The 20,227-nt window shown below is 41.3% G+C and overlaps 2 protein-coding genes across 17 annotated transcripts in view; both read right to left on the bottom strand.

Annotated features, from left to right (window-relative positions):
• The window catches only part of ESR1 (estrogen receptor 1), a 218,292-nt gene extending 217,242 nt beyond the window's left edge, over positions 1-1,050 (bottom strand). The window contains exon 1 of the mRNA XM_053382194.1: positions 546-1,050. The gene's annotated coding sequence lies outside the window, so the exon portion shown is untranslated. The remainder of the gene's footprint in view (positions 1-545) is intronic.
• A 7,252-nt stretch (positions 1,051-8,302) lies between these two features.
• LOC128410660 (damage-control phosphatase ARMT1-like) overlaps positions 8,303-20,227 on the bottom strand; it is a 60,003-nt gene continuing 48,078 nt past the window's right edge. For 15 of the 16 annotated variants that reach the window (XM_053382183.1, XM_053382186.1, XM_053382172.1 and 12 more), the window contains 5 exons: positions 18,731-18,931; positions 15,390-15,563; positions 14,369-14,611; positions 13,316-13,552; positions 8,303-8,735 (listed from right to left, as the gene is read on the bottom strand). In XM_053382183.1, the coding sequence (XP_053238158.1) occupies positions 8,547-8,735; positions 13,316-13,552; positions 14,369-14,611; positions 15,390-15,563; positions 18,731-18,931 (1,044 nt within the window). In that variant the 3' untranslated portion in view covers positions 8,303-8,546. The remainder of the gene's footprint in view (positions 8,736-13,315; positions 13,553-14,368; positions 14,612-15,389; positions 15,564-18,730; positions 18,932-20,227) is intronic. The other variant, XM_053382177.1, reaches the window with a different exon arrangement.

Here is a 20,227-nt window from a genome sequence, read left to right as displayed (position 1 = left end):
TTAATTACCAGCAATTAGGACCCCTCCCATTCCTAGTACCTTCTGGGTGAAAAACAGCTATCCTTTGAGGTTCAAAATCTAGAGCGGCTTAAAGCCAGATCTCTTTGAAAGTAAGGCTACCCCTTCAAACATTCAAACATTTGTTTGAGTTTAGCGAGTCCACACTTTTACTGCTTTACCATAGACTACATATGATTTGTTTATATTGATTTTTTGGTCTCCTGTAGTATTCATTTTAAGTCATCCGTGGCCCAAAAAAACCAAAAAATAATAATAAATTTAATAACAACAACAATATTGCTTGCTAAAGTCCCCTGAAGATACTTGTTGGCCCATCTACTCTCTGACTCAAATGGCATCGAGATGCTGTGAACTACAGCACCCATCTCCCCTAACCATTAACCACGCTGTCTGTGGCTGACTGAAAGTCACCATTTGCATCCCCCTTGCTCCAAAGTCATTTCATACAACTTGTGCCAACAAATTCAAGTACTCTTGACAGGGAGACGCAACCAAACCAGGGAGAAGCAAACATTGGTACTTACCGTAATAAGTTCCTTCTCCGGGTGAGGGCGCCCTGATAGGCCTGTGGCAAGTGGAGTGGAGCTGAGGCCTGCAGGTAGGCCCAGATCCTGTGCCAGGCCAGGCAATCAGGAGCTGCTGGTCCCTCACAAGCTCCGTGGCTGGGGGACTCGCTGCTGCTGCTGCTGGATTCAGGGAGACTCCGGGTCCCCCTGCAGAGAGATCCATCTCTCAAACGGCTCTGAGGAAAGCCCCTTCCACTGCACTGAAGCCCTTTCCCGAGGCTGCCCACCCCACACAAAAGGCCTCCCAAGACTGTAAGCACGGTGTGGGGTGGGGAGGCCATGAAACGGACGCCCGGAGAAGGAGAGAGTAGAAACCTGGCAGGAGTTACGGAAGGGAGCAGAAAGAGGAGCCAGGAAGAAAGAGACAAAGGAAGAAGAAAGTCCATTCCAAAATGGCGTTCCCGCCTTTTCTCTTTTGCCTAGAGCAGCCGGCAAAGCCACCTGCGGTGGGGCTGTTAGGAAGTGGAACTGGAAATGAGCTTGTCTTAGCCTCACGTGTATTCTATAAAAAGATTTTACTGCCTGCCAGTGGGGAGATGGGCAGAGGCAACCCAAACAGCCTCTCCCCCCCCCCTGTTCCCCCTACAGGAGAATGTCCCTCCTTTCAAGCAGCAACCTGTTGCATTCACTTCACTTTTTAAGGTGCACACTTTAAAGCTTGTAATCTGTGAAGCCCAGTAATGTCCACAACCCTCCCAGGCCAGGATTGAACACCTGAAAACTGTTTTACACCAATCCGGAACACTAATACCAATATTGAGCCTATGAAACCAGTGTACTTCCTCCTTCAGAAGTTCACTTGGATCATGCTAGGAGCCAAATGTCATCACGCAGCCTTAGTGGGCTTGGCTAAATGTATACCCCTATAGCCCCCTTGTTGTCTCTTAGGGCAAGATTTAAGATAAGGTTCTTATCTTAAATTGAGCCAGATCATTTGTCCATATAGCACAGTGACATCTAGGTGTGAACTCTTTTTTGTTGTTTAGTTATTAATTCCAAGTGTTTATTTAATAAAGTTTCACTTAATTTCTTACTCATTTGCTACAATTACATTTGTTTCACGACTGATGCAGAACTAGCTTATTCTTTCCTTCAACTTCCATTTGCGTTGGCTTCCATTTATTTCAGTGTGTGATCCAGACAGTCTTCGGCTGCCTGCAACTTTAGCGGTCTCTATTCTAATGTTTAGACACCCAACTACTCCTTCAAGGCATCAGATCTGCCACATCTCTGTTAGTTTGCCTATAAAATGGGGGCGGGCTTTTTCCATTTCAAAAGGTGCACAGGCACAGCCTGTTCTCTTCCTCTCCCCCTATAAGGCTGCTTCAATTGAAATGGGTGAAACAAATTTTTAAAAGAGCAAATGTATTTTCATTTGGAACCAATTCATTTGATCCCCACTTGTTTTTATAACTAAAATAGAGCTCATTTGTTTCATTTATTATTTATTTTGAAAACAAATATACACTGGTCCTTTCAGCTCTGCTTCCAAAAGAGATGCAGCAGATTGAATGCGGGACCCTTTTCAAGAAAACTACCGTATGTGCTCACCTACTGAGCTATGGGGCAGGGAGTGATGTGTGAAGGATTGGTGATGTGTGAAGAATTGGTTCTAAATTTTCCGATCTGATTAAGTCTTTATTAATGCTGGAAGCTAAGACTGCAATTGTATGCACATTTAACATAGGACCACTTAATATAATGGAACTTACTTCTGAGTAAACAGGCAAAGAACTGAGTTACAATGCATTTAGACTGCAATCTTAAACCAACTTACCAGGGTGTAAGTAAGCACCACTGAATTAGGGCTTACTTCTGAGTAGACATGGTTAGGCATGTACTAGTAATTTATCTAATTAATTTCAAGTTGATGCCAAGCTGTCCTCCCCAGCCCCAATAGGTCTAAATATTGCATGCTCCAATATAATGCCCTCCTTAGGACTGTGGGAATCATTTAAATGTTGCTTGTGATTTTATGGGATTCCTTATATTTCTACAAACATAAAATTGACAAATGTTTCTCAGCATGAAGTAAACTCAAAACAGATCTATTTTATATGCACACAAACCGTGTACATGGCTACTATAATTTTTACTAGCTGAATATTTGAAGCATATTGTAATACCAGCCAATTGAAATGAGGTTAAATAAAAGACAAGCAGAGGCAGCAGGAAACCTCCAAAGATTTATTTTAACATACTGATCAGAACAGTTGTTTAAAAGCAAACAGTAAAACAGAAAGTTTCTACTGTAAATCTATAGCAATGACATTTCTGTCAATTCAAATAGTGATCACTAGAGACTACAGTCCAAAGCTTAACCAAATTAAAATAGATTCACGGTGTTTGCAGATGGTGCTTATTGTGATGATCAGTGTTCCTCATTCATGGAAGTTTTCTTGCAGCAGTCACATGACATTGTCATCAAATGGCAATCTATTTCTTTTGTCTTTTAATCTGAATTTATTCTTTTAAGGGAAAATCCAGTATGTTAAAAAACAACCACCACCTGTTATGATGTTTCATATATATTTTCTGAAACAACCTAAGCAAATACAATATGCCCCTTTCCCTCCTCCTCCCCCAAGAGCATGAAGCAAGTATTTATAGGAATAGTTTGCAAACAATCACCATGTACTTTAACCTATAAATGCTCTCTGCACTGTCTGGCAGAGTTATTCCAGGTCCTCGCCTATTTGCACATGCCAAATAAAGCCTCGTGAAATGTGCCCCTTGATTTTTGTATTCTCTGAACTGTCATTTCAGCTTTCAGCTTTTCTGTTAGGACAATTTGCCGTATACTGTTGACAATCTGCCGTATACTTCAATCTATTCCTCCAGTTCCTAGACGCTGTCATATGGGCTGCTGTCAACAGGTACATGGTAAGATTTTAATGACACAAATCCTTAGCCTCTCACTCAACAAGTTGACAGTAAGGTCATGGGGTGGGGGTCACTTTCCTTTGTTGGGTGATCTACAATCCTTAAAATCTCTGTCCACGAAACCTGAATTTCTCTACATCACCATGCCATTTGTGCTACTTCAACAATCCATATGTCATATTAACCTACCACCTAGAAGCATCCTCAGTAGCTGGAAATTAATTGCTATACATTTATGATGATAAACAATATATGTCATAGATGTAGCATGATTTTTTTAGGTCTTAATTCTCACAAAGACCAGTTGGTTCATTCTGTATTCTCTCTTCCAAACCCACAAATTATTGTATAAGATTTTATGGTGCGTTACTTTCTAAATATACAGTTTCTATTTTTGTGGAAGCTCTCAGTATATCTAGATTAAGACAGCTGTGTATGATATTATCAAAAACAAAAATTTAGATTTAAATATAAATTTGCCCTGTAAAATTTCCTCATTAAAAATTCAGAAGATGATTAAGTTTTGCTTTCAGCAGACACTAATTGCATAGTTCAATAACCCCTCTGAACTTTGTTCACATTGGACTTATTTTTATTTGCTTTGACTAAACGAGTACAGAAGCAAAGCAAATATTGTCAATATTAAAACTTCTTTATTCCCGAGTTGTAGCCACAGATTATGATGTCTTTGAGTTACAGTGCACGAATACAAAATCTTTCCCAACTACCTGTGTTTATGGATCCATACACACAGAATTGTTCTTTTTATCATTACCAAATAATTGGGGTTGATCCCCCAATTATCATTACCAAATAATTGGGGTCAATCTCCCCCCCCCCGCTTCCCTTCTGCCCTCTGCAAGTTTGTATTTTCAAGCATTTCAAGCATGTGCAATCCTATGAACATTTAATTGGAAAAAGCAGGTATCTCAGTGGACTTACTCTCAGGTAATTGTGTACTGCATAGGATTGAAGCCAAAGGCACATTAGCTAGGAAGCAGGTTCAATGAAATCAACAGATTTACTTCTGAGTATAGTCAAGAGTGTGTGCTACACAGCTGGAAGGGTATTTATTTAAAAGGTTTATAGATCACCTTTCTACAAATGTTCTCCAATACAACTCAGAGTGCACTTTCAGTTTCCATTGATTAAATTACAGCCAGGTGTCTCTGTGTGTTTTTATGAAAAAGAAAGAAAGAACTGGGAGCTTGAGTTATGAAAGTTTTGAAAAGCTATTAAATATATACTTAGCAGCTGGTATCCGATCTACTCAGACAACAGAACAGAAAAGGCAGTTTCTGACAGTACCCACTCCCCCCAAATCTGCCCAACCCTCTAGGGTAGATTCAGAAGGGACATGAGGAGCTGCATCGAAGATGAGAGGAGTCACAAAATGATTATCATACAAAGTGACCACAGCAGCTTTTGTGCCAAAACTGGCCCTAAACCCAGATTGAAATCAATCTAGAAAATTAGTTTCCTTCAAGAGCTCCTAGATATGATCCACGGCCACCTGCTCAAGAACCTTGCCCAATAAAGTTTCTGTGATTCAGTTCTGTTATTCTATGAACCTCTGCTTAAAAACCTCCAAGGAAAGAGAGTCTACCACTTCTTGTGGGAGTCTGTTCCACTGTCAAACAACTCTTCCTTGTCTGAAAACTTACTGATGTTTAAGCAGAATTTCATTTCTTTTGACTTGAATCCATTGATTCAGGTCCTAAAAGGGCAATGGTCCCGAGCACAAGTGGACCCTGACAGATCCAAGAACGTTTGTCCACATCCTTGAGCCTTACTGAAACTCATCCAACACAACCAGACTAGAAAGTGCTCTGGACACTCTTTGATATTCATCTGCTGTAACAGCAGAGTCAAGATCCCAATGGATTCAAGCGATTTTATCCTCAAACTGCTTTGCATACAAGTCATAGCGGTTCTGCTGCTTCCTTCTGCCCAAACTCTTAAGAAGTCTTGCACTACCTGGAAAAGCTCTGCCAGTTGGCACAATGAGGATTCAATTCACTCCCACTAGGCAGGCATGGTGATGACACCTCACCAGTGTTCGATTGTTTGTTTCCTCACTCTAAGCTCTGGAGTACACCAGGGAGCCAAGCAGGTTCCATGAAGCAGGAGAGGGCACTATGGGGCAATCATGTCAATGGCCTGAACCATTCAGATGTCCCAGAGGTCAGACAAGGTTTCATCAGCAGCGCAAGTCGTATCAGCTGGAAAACCCCCAGAGCTATCTGGAATCTCATTGGATCCATCAGCCTCTGAGAGTGGACCATCCTCATGGGTCCCCCACCTCTGTAGAGGGGGAAATGTGCTGAAAGCCTAAATCTCAACATGAAGTGATCTGATCATGACAAGGGACTGATGTCAATATCCCCCACTTTCAGACCACCCTTTTCCTTCCCAGTTGAGAAAACAAGTTCCAGAGTGTGGTCTGCCATATGTGTTGGGCCGGTGACATGTTGAGACAGCCCCACTGTTGTCATGGCAGCCATGAGTCACCCCAGAGTCAGAGTCAGGATGTTAAAGCCTCCCAAAGCCAGCAGTCTGGGAGTCCTCAACACCGCTTCTGAGACCAGTTCTGCCAGCTCAAGCAGGGAGACCGCTGGGCAGGGAGGTGGGCGGTAAACCAGCAGAATCCCTAAACTGTCACCACTGCCCATTGCTAGGGACGCACACTGTAGATCACTTCCCAACTGGACAAAGAAATGGAATTTCTACAGACTACAGCAACTCCTCCTCTCCAACCCCCCTCTGCCCTGATGCTGCACGGAGAACCAAGGTGGGCACAGCTGCGTGAGACCAACTCTACCCTGCTCACCCACCCAGGTCTCAGTGATACAGACCAGTTCGGCCTCCTCACTCATAATCGGATCATGGATGAGGAAGGCTTTACTCAGAACCAACCTGGCATCCAGCAGCAACAGCCACAGACTCAAGGGCTGGCTGATAGACAACCACAATTCTCCAGGTTGGAGGAAGGGCTAGCATATGGCACAGTCACTAATTGCTTTTGCCATATGCCCCTTTCCTGGCTTGTGCTTCCATACCTCTCCTTGTCGAGAACCACTGAAATTAGGGTGGCCCCTGCTCTCCCTAGCTCCTCTCTCCCAGGTACATCCTATGTCCCTTCATTTAAAAACAACCCCCAAATTTTAAAGCACACACGTTAAAAGCAGTTAAAAACAATTCAAAACACTTTAAACAGGGCAATAAAAACAGCAGCAGAACCTGCCAGGCCAGGTGGGAAAGGCCTGTAAAGCAGGTCGCAGGTCCTCCAGGACTCAAAGCAAAAAAAGCTGCATCCCCCTCTGTTCTCTTTCCCAGTTTCACAGCCAGTCACATCTGAATACATGAACGTCAAGAAACCATAATAGAACAGCTGACTTGGTAAATTTCTAAACTGCTGCACCAACATCTAAGTTGCACCGAAACTTAAAATTGCTAGGTCAATTACTGAAAACAAATTAGAACCACATGGTGTTAATTAGGCATTACTTAATGCAAAACAGATTCATCATAGAGTACTTAAATGGTTATATTTGTTCTATTTCCTTTTCGCTTTTTCAACTATATGCATTATGGAAGAGGTGGTAAATCTTAAGAATTAATATGGAGCATCATCATCAAAGTTCTGTAACAGAGCTGGACAAAAAAAACCCTGGCATCATCTGTCTGTGGCTACATGACAGCAAAACTAGAACTATTTATGGGTGGCGCCAGACAGAAAAGTGTTCCAGATTAACTAATCCAGAACAAATAACGCCCCGTTTCAATTTTCACCATGACTACCCAAATTTTTAACTCCCAAATTTTATGCGGGTCTACTCAGACAAAAGTCCCACCAGATATGATGGGGTTATTGTCAAATATGGATTTATTCATTTTCAGCACTGTAGACCAATACAGCTGCTGTTCTGGAAAGCAAGTGAAAGTAACTCCTTTCTGACTTTACTGTACTGTATGCACACAAACTGGAGGGGTAAGAAAGGGAAAAGCAGAAATGGGAAGAGAGAAATTCTAACGGGAAGGCAGAATTGGGCAGCTTCAGAAAGCAGCAGGGGTTGCATAAAGTGGGGCTGGGATTGTAACTTGCACATCTGTGTCCATCTGTGAACAGTGCAACAGAGTGTTCTTTTGCAGCATTTCTTGTAAGCATTAATAGTTGAATGAGGTGGAGCTCTTGGATTCATCTTTTTTTGTTCTATTTTTTGTCCAAGGAATTCCGCAGCTGCAACTAATCTGTCATGTTATTCCCATTTGCTCTCAATTTTTAAAACTGGTAACCTGTCGTAAGAAATATAAATGAGTGATACGTAAGAGGGGAATCAAAAATCCTGTTGAAGAGCTCTCTTTAAAAATTTTAAAAATCTTTGGCACAGTTTTTAGGATGTTCTTCATCTGTTAACTAAAGACAGTTGTAATGTGGCAGCTTGAGTAGAAAAAAACAAAAGTACTGTAGTGGAGAACAGCTATAAAAAGAAAGACTGGAAAGAATGCAAACTGGGATGCCTTGGTGTGAAAGTGCTGAACTGATTATTGTGCCCAGGCAAAAGAACATTAATGACTTGTGGAATACTCTTATCTTTCGTTTTGCAAAACAAGTGCATTGACACATAAACGTGGATCCCAAAAAGGACTCATGGAACAGGGTTGGTGGAAAGGAACTTCTATGGCCCCTAAAATAAGGGGACCCTCTGTGGTGGAGTGACCTGCAACAGATGAACTGATCAAAATTGGGCTCAGGCAGTGTCCATGAGCAAGGTCTCACTAATGGATGACAACTGTAATAATGTTCTTTCCATTTTTGATAGATGTTCAGCTGTAACAGAATGCTGTTTATTAAGATACTTCACGGCTATTGAACTTCATGGGTGTTGATCGATCTTCTGAAACGTATTACAGACATTTACATTTTTTTAAAAAAGCACTCTCACTGTAGGCCCTCTATAATTTTATCACCAACATTCAGTGTCAAATCCTGGAACATTTATACTAGCAAAGAGAAGAGGACCACCAGGACAGGAATTCTACTCAGTCCTCGTTACTGTTGCAAAGGGAACGTGTTCAGTGGAGAAGCTGCAATGCTCCATCTTGCCTCACTGACATATCTTTGAAGCAGACACAGGGAACAAAGTGATGTGGATGGGAATGGATCAGCCCCTCTAGACGAGTAATTATTTCATAGTCGGGAAGAGCAATGGTGGCAATATTGAGACCCAGCATTCGGGAAACAACTTCTCTGAAGTCCGCCAGCTGTAAAAACAAAAGGGGGGGGGGAGAGATTAAATTATATCTCATGTCTCCTCCTCCCATACCAATTTGTCCATGCCATAAGCATCTAAAGATCTTCTTCAATTCTCACGCCATTTATGCTAAGGTGGGTGGTGGGAAGGCAGAGAGCCTTTGGGGTAAGGCACCCTGCCAAGGAATCCAGGGAGTGTTCCTGGTGTCTGTTGTTATTTTGGGGCCAGAGGAAGATGGTTTTGCTTGTTTGCTGCCCTATTAATATGCTTGGGGTTTTATACCAATTTAAGTTTGAATGTTTTATGCTGCTGTTTTATTCCTATTGCTATTGCTTTGTTTGTCTGAAAAGGCTTTTGTTTTCAATATTAATCCTAACAAAAAATAACACATTGCATAACGAAAATGTAAATGAACGTAAATGAATATAACCAAGATCATATTACAAAATTATAAGAATGTAAATAAATTCTATGGATTATATATTGTCCTCAGCCTTATCATTGCAAAACGTAATAGGTAAGTGCTGGACAAAGTTCTATAAATTTAGTTGTTTGTTGGCTTTTTTCTCTTATATAAAATGTAAAATTGATTACTATTATTATGTTCCAAATCCTCTCAAGCCAAGATAAAAATGATGATGCTTTCCACACTTTGTCTTTGGGCATTTTTAAAAAGATTTAAACCTATTTCCAGGGCTAACTCTGGGACTGTATCTTGTAGATAATTCAGTAACAATATTTTTGAGTAATTTAATAACAAATATCCATTCTTTTCTAAAATAATAATTTTGAATGGTAAACCAACATGTCTGAATTACTGGACAGTGTGTGTGTGTGTGTGTGTGTGTGTGTGTGTGTGTACATTTTGCACATTGACCATTACATCTCCAGCACTTGTCATCACAGTATATCCTAGAAAGTGCCACAGGGTTGTATCCTAGGCCCCTTGTTGTTCAAAGTCTTTATAAATGCCTTGGGTGAAGGAATTGAGCAGAGGTTCATCAAATTTACACATGACACCAAGCTGGAAAGGTAACTAAAGTTGCAGAAGACAGAATTGGGATTCAAGATGACCTTAACAAATTGGAGAACTGGGCCAAAACTATCAAAACCAATTTTAACAGGGACAAATATAAGCTTCTGCACTTAGGCAGGAATAACCAGCTGCATAATTCTATGATTCTATCCTAGGAACATACAATATGTCTGCAACAAGGGTGCTACTACAAATAAGTTGTTCTCTTCCTGTGGCTTTATGCTGAGTTCCAAATTGTTTTGTTCTGTCTGTGCTAGGAGAAAGGTTTTATATTGGTATTTTTGTTGGGGGGGTTGTTTTAGTTATTATATTTTGCATTTCTAATGTTGTATAATGCTTACTTTTGCAGAGAATTTTATAGATGGGTAGCCATAGAAATTTTAATGAAAACAATGATTATCATCATAAAAAAGAGAGCTTACAATAATTTATAAAATGCATAGAATGCAAACTATGAAACAGAAAATAATTGCCTTTCTAGTATAAAATCACACCAAGAAATGAACCCAATGTCACTAAAAAGCTTTACATGTCCTTTAAAAAACACACCAAAGTGGGGTGTTAGAATTTGGCAGGGACTCTTTGCAAGGATGGGGAATCTTTTCTCTGTTGATGGTCGTACTCCCTTGGGTGAGAGTATTTATTGGAAGATGCTTCATGCGGATGGTGAGTGAAGTCAAAGCCAGAACTGGGTGGAGTCAGAGCCAATGGCGTTTAGCAATGTACTTGAGTATCACCGTCCAAGGTGGTTTGCCAGACTTGGAGGCTACAGCAATGGCCCTTGACTTTCCACCCTCGTCCTCCCTTTGCTGTCTCTCTCTCTCTCTCTCTCTCTCTCTCTCTCTCTCTCTCTGGATGGGACATGCGTGTGTGTGGATGGGTGGTGTATATGCATATCTGTCTGTTGAGTGTGATGCAGTGGCTCTCTTTCTTTGTTACATAATACTGAATAAAGATTATAAATTAAAATAAATTATAATGAGGCATTATTGACCTGACTTTCACATACAGTGGTACCTCTGGTTAAGAACTTAATGCATTCTGGAGGTCCGTTCTTAACCTGAAATTGTTCTTAACCTGAGGTACCACTTTAGCTAATGGGGCCTCCCGCTGCTGCCGCTGCGCGATTTCTGTTCTCATCCTGAAGCAAAGTTCTTAACCCGGGGCACTATTTCTGGGTTAGTGGAGTCTGTAACCTGAAGCGAATGTAACCCAAGGTACCACTGTACATGTTGAATTTATGGGCTTGGTCTATGCCACTTCATGCATGTAGGTACTCACATAAAACAATACAAAGTTGGAGAGGGACTTGTAAAACCCATCTAGTCTAAGTGCCTAAATGATGCAGAACTAGAGTATACCCAACAGGTGGCTGTCTAGCCTCTGCCTGAAGATGTCCAGTGTGGGTGAGCTCACCTCAGCAGAAATGCACATCTCCACAGAAAAAAAATGCATTTGGAAATCTAGCATGACTCAATAAGGCTAGATCCTTGACCTCTAGCTCTCTGTGCAGAAAGGATTTTTTTTTTTTTTTTGTATGAAAGAACAGTCAGTCATATGAGTCCTTGGCTTTTATCTGAAATGATAAAACCCAGCTTCAGGGTTTACCACCTCCATGAAAAGTATTGAGTAGTCAGAAAGAAAGATGGATGGATAAATATTCAGCTTAAGTTTCCTTTCCTGCTCAGTTCCAGGAAAAAAGCTGGAAGCGATTGTCTTCTGCAAAATATCCAACTTGAAAATTCAATAACTTTTAGTCAAAGCAGTTGAGGAAGAATCTGAAGTTCTGTTTATTTTATACTGCAACCACACGTTAAATATTACACACTTCATTGCATGACTTGAATCAATGTCAAAATATATTCAGATCTTTGTGGTTCATTGTGTCCAAAAAGGTCTTTTTCCAAATGCTTACAATTGTTTGTGCTCTTTAATCTGGTGTTATTAGAATAGGTGGCATTTGATGCAACAGATTGCATTATCCTTGTTTTGAGAATAAAGACAAGCTGTCAGAAATCTGCCCAAGAGCAGTGCTATTATCAAATGAAGTGCTTTCTATAAATCAACTACTTTTATTCATGGAAAAGGGCAACCACTTCTATTCTATGAGTGCTGTGCTATACTGTGTGGGCAGTTTAATCTCAAAGCTTTCGTATAAAATTCAGAAGCCACTCTGAAGGTGTAAGGAAGGTCTGTCCAATATTTTGTGGGCCCTGGGAAGAGGCTTCTTCAAAGCTAGAATTTTCAAAGCAGAAGAGGCTACCTTGTAATCCCTTCAATTGTCATTGGACTCCAACTCCCATCAGCCCCACCCAGCATGGCCAATGGTCAGGACTGAAGGGAGCTGTAGTCCAACAAGCTCTGGACAGCTTGGAGGGAAGAAAGGTGAGGTGCTTACATCTACTCTGTGACCATTTGAGGTGGAACGAAAGAATCTATTCTAGACCTAGATTATGGAGAGCAACATTAGTTGGGGAAATAAACAGCTCTGGCTGAAGAACAGGAAGAAGTGAATGCTCATTTTTTTCACATGGAACCAACACAGCCAATACACTGATCACTATGTTGCCTGATTGCCAACTACTCCCCTGAGAGGTCTAATGAAAAACCCTTTTTACACGTAAACCCCTAAAGAGTAGTCAGTGCTTTTATATTTGTAGCCAGTGCCCTCAGTATAATTACCAATATACTGACTCAATGAAGTTTGGAAGTAGGGTGCCAATTATGTATTTTATATACAGAAGCCTTTAAGACATATTATACAGCATCCAGCCCACAAATTTGTGATCTACACAGCTCAGGGTGCTTTTGAGTGTGAGAGATAGGGCAAAAAGAGTTGGACTGGCAAATTATTTTTGGCACTGGCTACCTTAATGGACTTGAACTGGTCAGGGGTCCCTTTACCTTTACCTTGAAATGTAGTGATGTATTGAAGTGAGAGCTGGACCTTAAAAAAAGGCTGATCACTGAAGAATTGATGCTTTTGAATTATGGTGCTGGAGGAGATTCTTGAGAGTCCCATGGACTGCAAGAAGATCAAACCTATCCATACTTAAGGAAATCAGCCCTGAGTGCTCACTGGAAGGACAGATCCTGAAGCTGACGCTCCAATACTTTGGCCACCTCATAAGAAGAGAAGACTCCCTGGAAAAGACCCTGATGTTGGGAAAGATGGAGGGCACAAGGAAAAGGGGACGACAGAGGACGAGATGGTTGGACAGTGTTCTTGAAGCTACGAACATGAATTTGACCAAACTGCGGGAGGCAGTGGAAGACAGGAGTGCCTAGCGTGCTCTGGTCCATGGGGTCACGAAGAGTCGGACACGACTAAACAACTAAACAACAACAACAACCTTGAAATAGAATAAATAATACAATAGTAAAAAAAGAAGTTTTCTTTCACTTATGGAGTTTAACTTTTTGCAAACTAAAGAGTATTTTTTAAACTCACACCAACAAAAAGGAATATGACATTTAAAGTACACACCCGAAATTGCTTCAGATACTAAGTTTCTAAATGCCAAGAGCTGCTTGTCAGTCATATTGTTACATACCTGTTTCTCTCTTTTCATCACTGCCTGTAGAGTAGATTTAAGTGTTCCCAGTTCACTGGTAACAGATTCCAGTTTGCTTTTGGCCTTCTCTTTATCTTCCTTTGCTTCACGCTCTACATCATGCAACTCTGATTTGACAGAGGTCAGCTGCTTCTCAGCCTTTGCCTTCATCTTTTCCAGTTTCTCTTGGGACTTGCTTAGATCTTCTATGGTTCTGTCCTGCTCCAGTGTCCTGATCTATGAAAAAATTCCAGAGTTGCCTCAGGAGGGGTGTAAACAGTAGGCTATCTAGCGCAAGGAGGTATAAAGCTAAACTACATAAGATGTGAGAGATCCCTGCTGAGATCTCTTGAGGTTTACATTTTTTATGTAAAAGCAGCCAGTTTTGATTGCTGGGGTGCAGAGGATGGTCTGGTTAACCTTTTGCATGCCCTCATGCTGTTTTATTGATCTAAATCCTGCTACCCCAAATGGCTATTTGCCTTGTTGAATAAGACATTGTATATCTCCCCCCCCCCGAATAAATTGCAGCTTTGGCTGGAAAGGGAAAGTTAAACTCCACTCCCCTTAACGTGGGGCTGAAAATGAATCTTTGGAGTTGTAAAAAAGGGGGGGGGCTAATTATTCTGCCATCAGAATGGTAGCAGCTGGAAGAGCAGCACAGGGAGAACATTTTAATATGATAAAAAGTAGCTAAAATATTTATTTATTAGTAATCAGATGCGGAGAGGGGGAGAAGCCACCAATTAATCCGGGGAATTGTTACACAGGGTGTGTGCTCTACCGCCAAGGCCCTTGCCTACATTTACCCGGAAACAAGTGGTGCTGAGTAGACTTGCATAGGCTTGTGTTATTAGCTACTAAGACATTACGCAGAAGTCCCAGATTCTGAAGAACACAAATTTCTCAGCATTTCTAAATTGCTCTATTTTGTCAAGTACTCAGCATAAGCTGGACAGTTTTGGATACACATATGTAAAATTTAAACTATCCACTGGCATTTGTACACCTTTTGGGCATGGCTTAAAAGAAATAGGTATCATATTCCCCCACCTTCAGTTCGTTGGTGTCAGCCAGTTTAGCTTTCAGGTCTGTATTTGTTTCTCTTGCTAGGGCAAGTTCATTCTGTAATCTGTCCACCTTTTTTTGTAGCTTTCTGACCATCAGGTTGGCATCATCTCTTTCCACAGCCAGGGCTGTGCGCACTTGCTTCTCTTCTTCTAGCTGTGCTATCTTCTGGCGCAAAAGTTTCATGTGTAGCTCTTTGCTGTCAAGCTGCTCTTTCTGAGTTCTCAACTACATTGAAAAGTTAAAAAGCAGTGAACACACATACACACGCCACAAAATCACACTTCACCGTGAAATGTAATGGTGAATATTTATTTATTTGCCACTTGCAGAAAACATGAATGCTAACATTTTTTGCAAATGTTAGTGGGATCTTTGAAGGGCAGATCAGGAGGTGGACACTGACTTGGGGGCAGTGGAGATTTGGGTGACTGAGTGGAATGTGTTACTGTTTTAGGATGTTTTCTGAGGGTTTGCGTCTTTCTGTTCTTCTCGGGGGGCGGAGATTGCTTTTAAAACTAAGCTGCATTTAGGCAGCAAATCACTCAACAGAATGGCTGTTGTATGGTTGAGAAATGGGGCCACAAAAGCAATTGGAAATGACACTGTGTAGTGATGAAGAATTCTTACCTGGACACTACAAAAGAGATGACTGACCCCATAGACTACTCATAGAGGAAACCATATTTTTTGTCATACATGGTCCTAGTAATGATGTTCCCACTACCCGGAATCTCTAAGAACTGTAACCTCCTATCCCAAATTTCTGTCTTTTGCTTCTGCTCAAAGGTCTGTCAAAAGTGATGGGGAGGATTTTGCCAAAAAGCTCAAGGCAGCATACATGGTTGTCACTCTCCCCCATTTTTATACTCACAACAAATCTCTCTGATACTGATCTGACACTAACTGCTAGAGTGACTACCCCATGCGGGTCTAAATAATCAGGCGCTGCACTTTATTATGTTTTGAAAGGTGGTATTCTCAAATCTTGCTCCACTTTTCCTACCTTTCTTTGTAGACTGCGAGCCATGATCTTATTCTCAGTTAACATGCCTCCTTCCAGTTTGATCAATTGGTCTGCACGAGCCAATACTGCATCCAACCTCATATCAAATCCAATATCCACTGCCATTCTGTCAAGATTCATCTTTTCAGAAAGTTGATCCAGGAATTTAAGATACTTCAGAGAATGGGAAGAAATGCAGAAATAAATGAAAAGAGGCAACAAAAATACATTCAAAAAGGAAAAGTGCTTTCTTTTTCCCTAGTAGGTACTTTGATAATGTAATTATTTCTATACATAACTGGTGGAATTCAGGCAGGGTTTGTGTGCACAAAACAGGTGTTACTGTATGGGGTTGAAATCTGGGGGTGGAATTTAAAAACACTACAACGGCTCGAGATTCTACAAAACTCTTTTGCACGAAAGTTACTGGGCCTCCCCAGGGGCTCGGTTGCTGCACAGTTAAGAACAGAACTGGGCCTCCCCTCTATTGTTGCGAGAGCCCACATTAGAATAATTAGTTTTTATTGTAAATTAATCAAAGCCCCAGGCTCCCTACTAGCCAGGCAAGCCTTTTTAACTTGTGCTTTTAACAACAAATGGTCCAAGGCCATGGAGATTATCACGGCACGCTACTCCCTCCCAGATCTTGACACGCTGTCATCTTGGGACCATCACAATATCCGGGCCTGGATTCTTACAAGAGACGAGGCCATGGACCGGGCACAGTCCGCCACAGCTCGCCTCTCCAAGTGGCTCCCTAAAGTGAAAGTGGTAAGATCACTTGCCAACTACTTGATAGACCTGACGGAGCCCAATTTGAGAAGAGCGTTTACCATGGCCCGTTTCCATTCTATACCCACGGCCTTCTTGCAGGGGATTTACTTTAAGACCCCCATTACTCAGCGTCTTTGTCCATGCACAATGAATGAAGTAGAGGACTTCATACACTTCTTTTTCTACTGCCCTATTTATGAGCTAATAAGAACTAAGCTCCTCCTCTTGATCCCGCCCACCATCACATCTAAGGAAGACTGTTTGAAATTCCTTCTTGTGGACGCAAATCCCCAAATTTCACGTGGGGTGGCAATCTTTATAGTGCAGGCTTTGAAACTTAGGGCTACACTGACTGGGTAGTGGGTCCCAGACCTGGACCTGTTTTAATTCTTTGTATTACCTTTTTAACCAAATGTGCCAAGCCTATTTTGGGGCCATTATATGTTTTATATACATCTGCATTTTAGATTCCCGGTGCTGGCAACTAAATTTTTATATTATTGTTTTAGGGTAATTTAAATGTTACAATGCCCGTAATATCGTCTGAATTCTGTTTTATCAGGTTATTTCTCTCTTGCTTTTTTGTCTTATCTTGCTATGGCTGTATGCTAATGCAATAAAGGTTTGATGGAAAACAGGGTCTGCTTGTGTATAGGAAGACTATATCAAGACAGATTATTGGTCCATCTAGCTCAGCAGTTCTGAGCTGGCAGCAGTTCTCCAGGGTTTCACCTGGGGGATGTTCCCAGTCCTATTTGGAGATGTTCGGCATTGAACCAGGGACCTTCTGCATGCAAAGCAGATGTCGTACCACTGAGCTACAGTTCTTCCTTATCTTCCCACTGGGCCAGGCGGCAAAAGGCCCTGAACCACTCAGAAAGGCTATGCTGGATGACATCGTGGACATACAATGGTGGTGGAGAAAAACTGCTTCTTTGCCATCTTCACACCACAGGGTAGGTTCAATAATGTTTCTTACGTTTCATTGGACTTGCCATAATTGGCATTTTAAGCTAGTTAGCAGTCACATAAACATAGCCACTTTTCTTTAATAAGTGTACCGGATGATCTAGCAATAACTTCCCCTGAATTCCATATTGATTTTTATCAGCATGCCTTCCCCGAAACACTCAGCCACCAGGGTCATATTACTTCAGCAAACATCCAGTTGAATGACCCATTCCCTCCCAGAGCCACAGTCACAGAATCATCTAGCAGGTGGGAAAAAATGTTGGATTTTGACCAAGCTGTCACTCCCCTGATTCATATGAGAAAATGACCTCCTGCAGACAGTTCTCTCTCAACCCCAGGAAAGTCATTTAAAAAGCAACATGTCCTAAATATGTGTTTCTCACAGTAGGTGGTTTTGAAACTGGGGCCAAGGTTAGCTGGAAGGAGCCTGCATAACATGACCTATAAAGCAAATTAGCTAAGAGGCAATATGTGCAGGAAAGATCAGCTTTGCAAAGAAACAGAAACAAAGAACAGCTTGCAGGGATACATATTAGATTAAGCTACCGTATCAGAATTATTAAACGCAGAAGTTGAATTTATTTTCCCGTTGTTCCCATTTATGCTATCACACCAATCATGTATATAGCACATTTTTAATGTTCAAATCAGAAAGCAAACAACAAGGGCTGTTCAGAATAATGCAGGCCATTGGTGTGTACCAAAAGCAACCCCCCCCCCAAATAAATGTAAGTCTTTTAAGGTGCTACAAAGCTCTTTTGTGTATTTGCTGTAACAGACTACTATGACTACATCTCTGGAGCCAAATTAACCAAGATGGGAAACTGCATCCTCTTGCAGATCATAAGAAATGCACTGGATTTCTTTTCAAGCTTTGCTCCTAAAATTAGCTTAGGTAGTTTGTCAGTAACTCTTCAATCTCATATTAAATATATTGTTTAATTTTCCCGTTTCCCAACTTCTGGGCAGTTCCTAGAGAGCTTTACATAGTTAGGTTCCTTTAGATTAGGGATGGGGAACCTCTCCAGATGCTCCACAGCCAGCATCACCAGCGGTGAGGGATGGTGAACGTTGTGGTCCAGCAACATCTGGAGGGCCACAGGTTTCCCCATCCCAACTCCTTAAGATTCTTGGTTAAGGCCCAACTCCTTAAGATTCTTGGTTTAATAATGTGTACAACTTTTACATTACTAGGATATTGCAGGTTGTAGGTACGGAAACAGTCAGACAGCAAGCAGTGCTAATCTAAACTCCCAAGCACCCCATGAAACCTCAGCCACTTTTCTCAGCTAGCTTTGAAACTCAAAACTAACTCCTTTTTCTCTGCGCAAATGTAAAAGTTATCCTTTGGGGTTCCTGGCAGTACTCTGCAAGTACAATATAATAAAGTCGAAGAACCTTGTGCAGCAGTGGTCAGTTACATGAGTTATTCTGATGACTGGAAATGGTCAAGCTTACTGAAAGACTTACTCATTCATCAGAAGATGTTTATAATAATATGATCGAACCAGCATATTGGAACATGAATTCTGTTGCATTTGGGGCTCTCTCTCTCTAGCTACCCTTGTGCACATACTATGAATAGAAGCTATTACTTTTTGTTTCTCGAGCTTCAAAGCATCTCGTATCACGTCCCCAGATACCAGCTCCGCTTCCAGACACATCAATTGATCGTGAAGTGTCTCAGATTTGTTTTCTGCTTTTCTGGTCCTCTGCAAAACTTCCTGGTGTGATACAGCCTGAGTCTCCAGTGCCTCAGTCAGTTTAGCTATTTGGCTTTCAAGCTGGGATACCATCTAAGGGGGGCGGGAGGAGAAAGCAAACTAAAGTCAGAGGCTGAGCTTGAAACTAAACTGTGGTGCAAGAGAGGCATTGCCAAACTTTCAGAAATAGATTACACAACAAATAAGCATATGACAACTAGCATTTTAACACTGTATTTGAATAAATAACAAATAGCTATTTCAAGCCTGAGATTGTTTGCCAACCAGCTCTTAATTATGTATTTGATTACTTGATTGTAATACAGGTAGATGACATCTTATATTACCAATCAACCATCACTGAACCATCACTGGAATTTGCAGTTCATGTGAGGCTTATAGATCAGGCTTCCTCAGACTTGGCCCTCCAGATGTTTTTGGCCTACAACTCCCATGATCCCTAGCTAGCAGGCCCAGTGGTCAGGGATGATGGGAATTGTAGTTTCAAAACATCTGGAGGGCCGAGTTTGAGGAAGCCTGTTATAGATTGTGCCAGGCTGATTCAGTGTGCCAAGAACGTTCAAAACTTAACTAATGGGGATCTGTCTCCAAATCAGAAATTCTCCAAATCAGAAGTCCTTCTCAGAAACAAAAGGCAGAGTGGGGCGGGGGATGAGAGACAGATAGAAGACTAATAGGCTTTGGACCACAGTTTGTGGCAGGTAAGCTGGACAATGAACTAGGTTTCAAATTGGACAGATAGCCAGAGAAAATAAACAAAGGCTGGTCTGACAACAAAATCCCATTCCATCATTGGCAGGCAGACCTGGGCCAGTAGACCACATACCAATAAAATATGACAGGCCATAGTGTGAAAAGCCAGTAAGACCATGCTCTGGCGAAATACCCAGGAACAAGGGTGTGGTCTATTAAATTGTATAACTTAAAAGCAGCTGAGGCATGAGGCAAGCAATAGATTAACTTTTGGAATGAACTACTTAATATATTTTTAAAACATATTTGACATTAAAACAGGAATGCTTTTAAGACATGCATTTTGCGCCGACTTAAAACAAAAAACCTAAAACCAGGGTAGCCAAAGCCAAAAAAGCAGACTAAACCCTATTATGCAAGCCCGTATAAATGATTAAAATGTGTTTTAACTGTTAACTTTGCAAATCTTCCATTAGACTCTTATAATTAAGAGTATTAGATTCCACTCACCACATTAATAGGATGGTTTAAATTTAATTCTACTTCTCTGTAGTGGCTTAGGTATTTATTTGTACAGTTTTAGCTCCATTCTCAAAATATTGTTAAATTGTGTTCCTGATTAGCAGATGTAAACCTCGTGTTTGCAAGCTGGCCTGATTTTGCAAGCATTTATGC

This window comes from Podarcis raffonei, chromosome 3, assembly GCF_027172205.1.
Source record: "Podarcis raffonei isolate rPodRaf1 chromosome 3, rPodRaf1.pri, whole genome shotgun sequence".
In the NCBI taxonomy this organism is placed as follows: Eukaryota; Metazoa; Chordata; class Lepidosauria; order Squamata; family Lacertidae; genus Podarcis; species Podarcis raffonei.
This window is presented reverse-complemented; position numbering and strand designations above follow the sequence as displayed.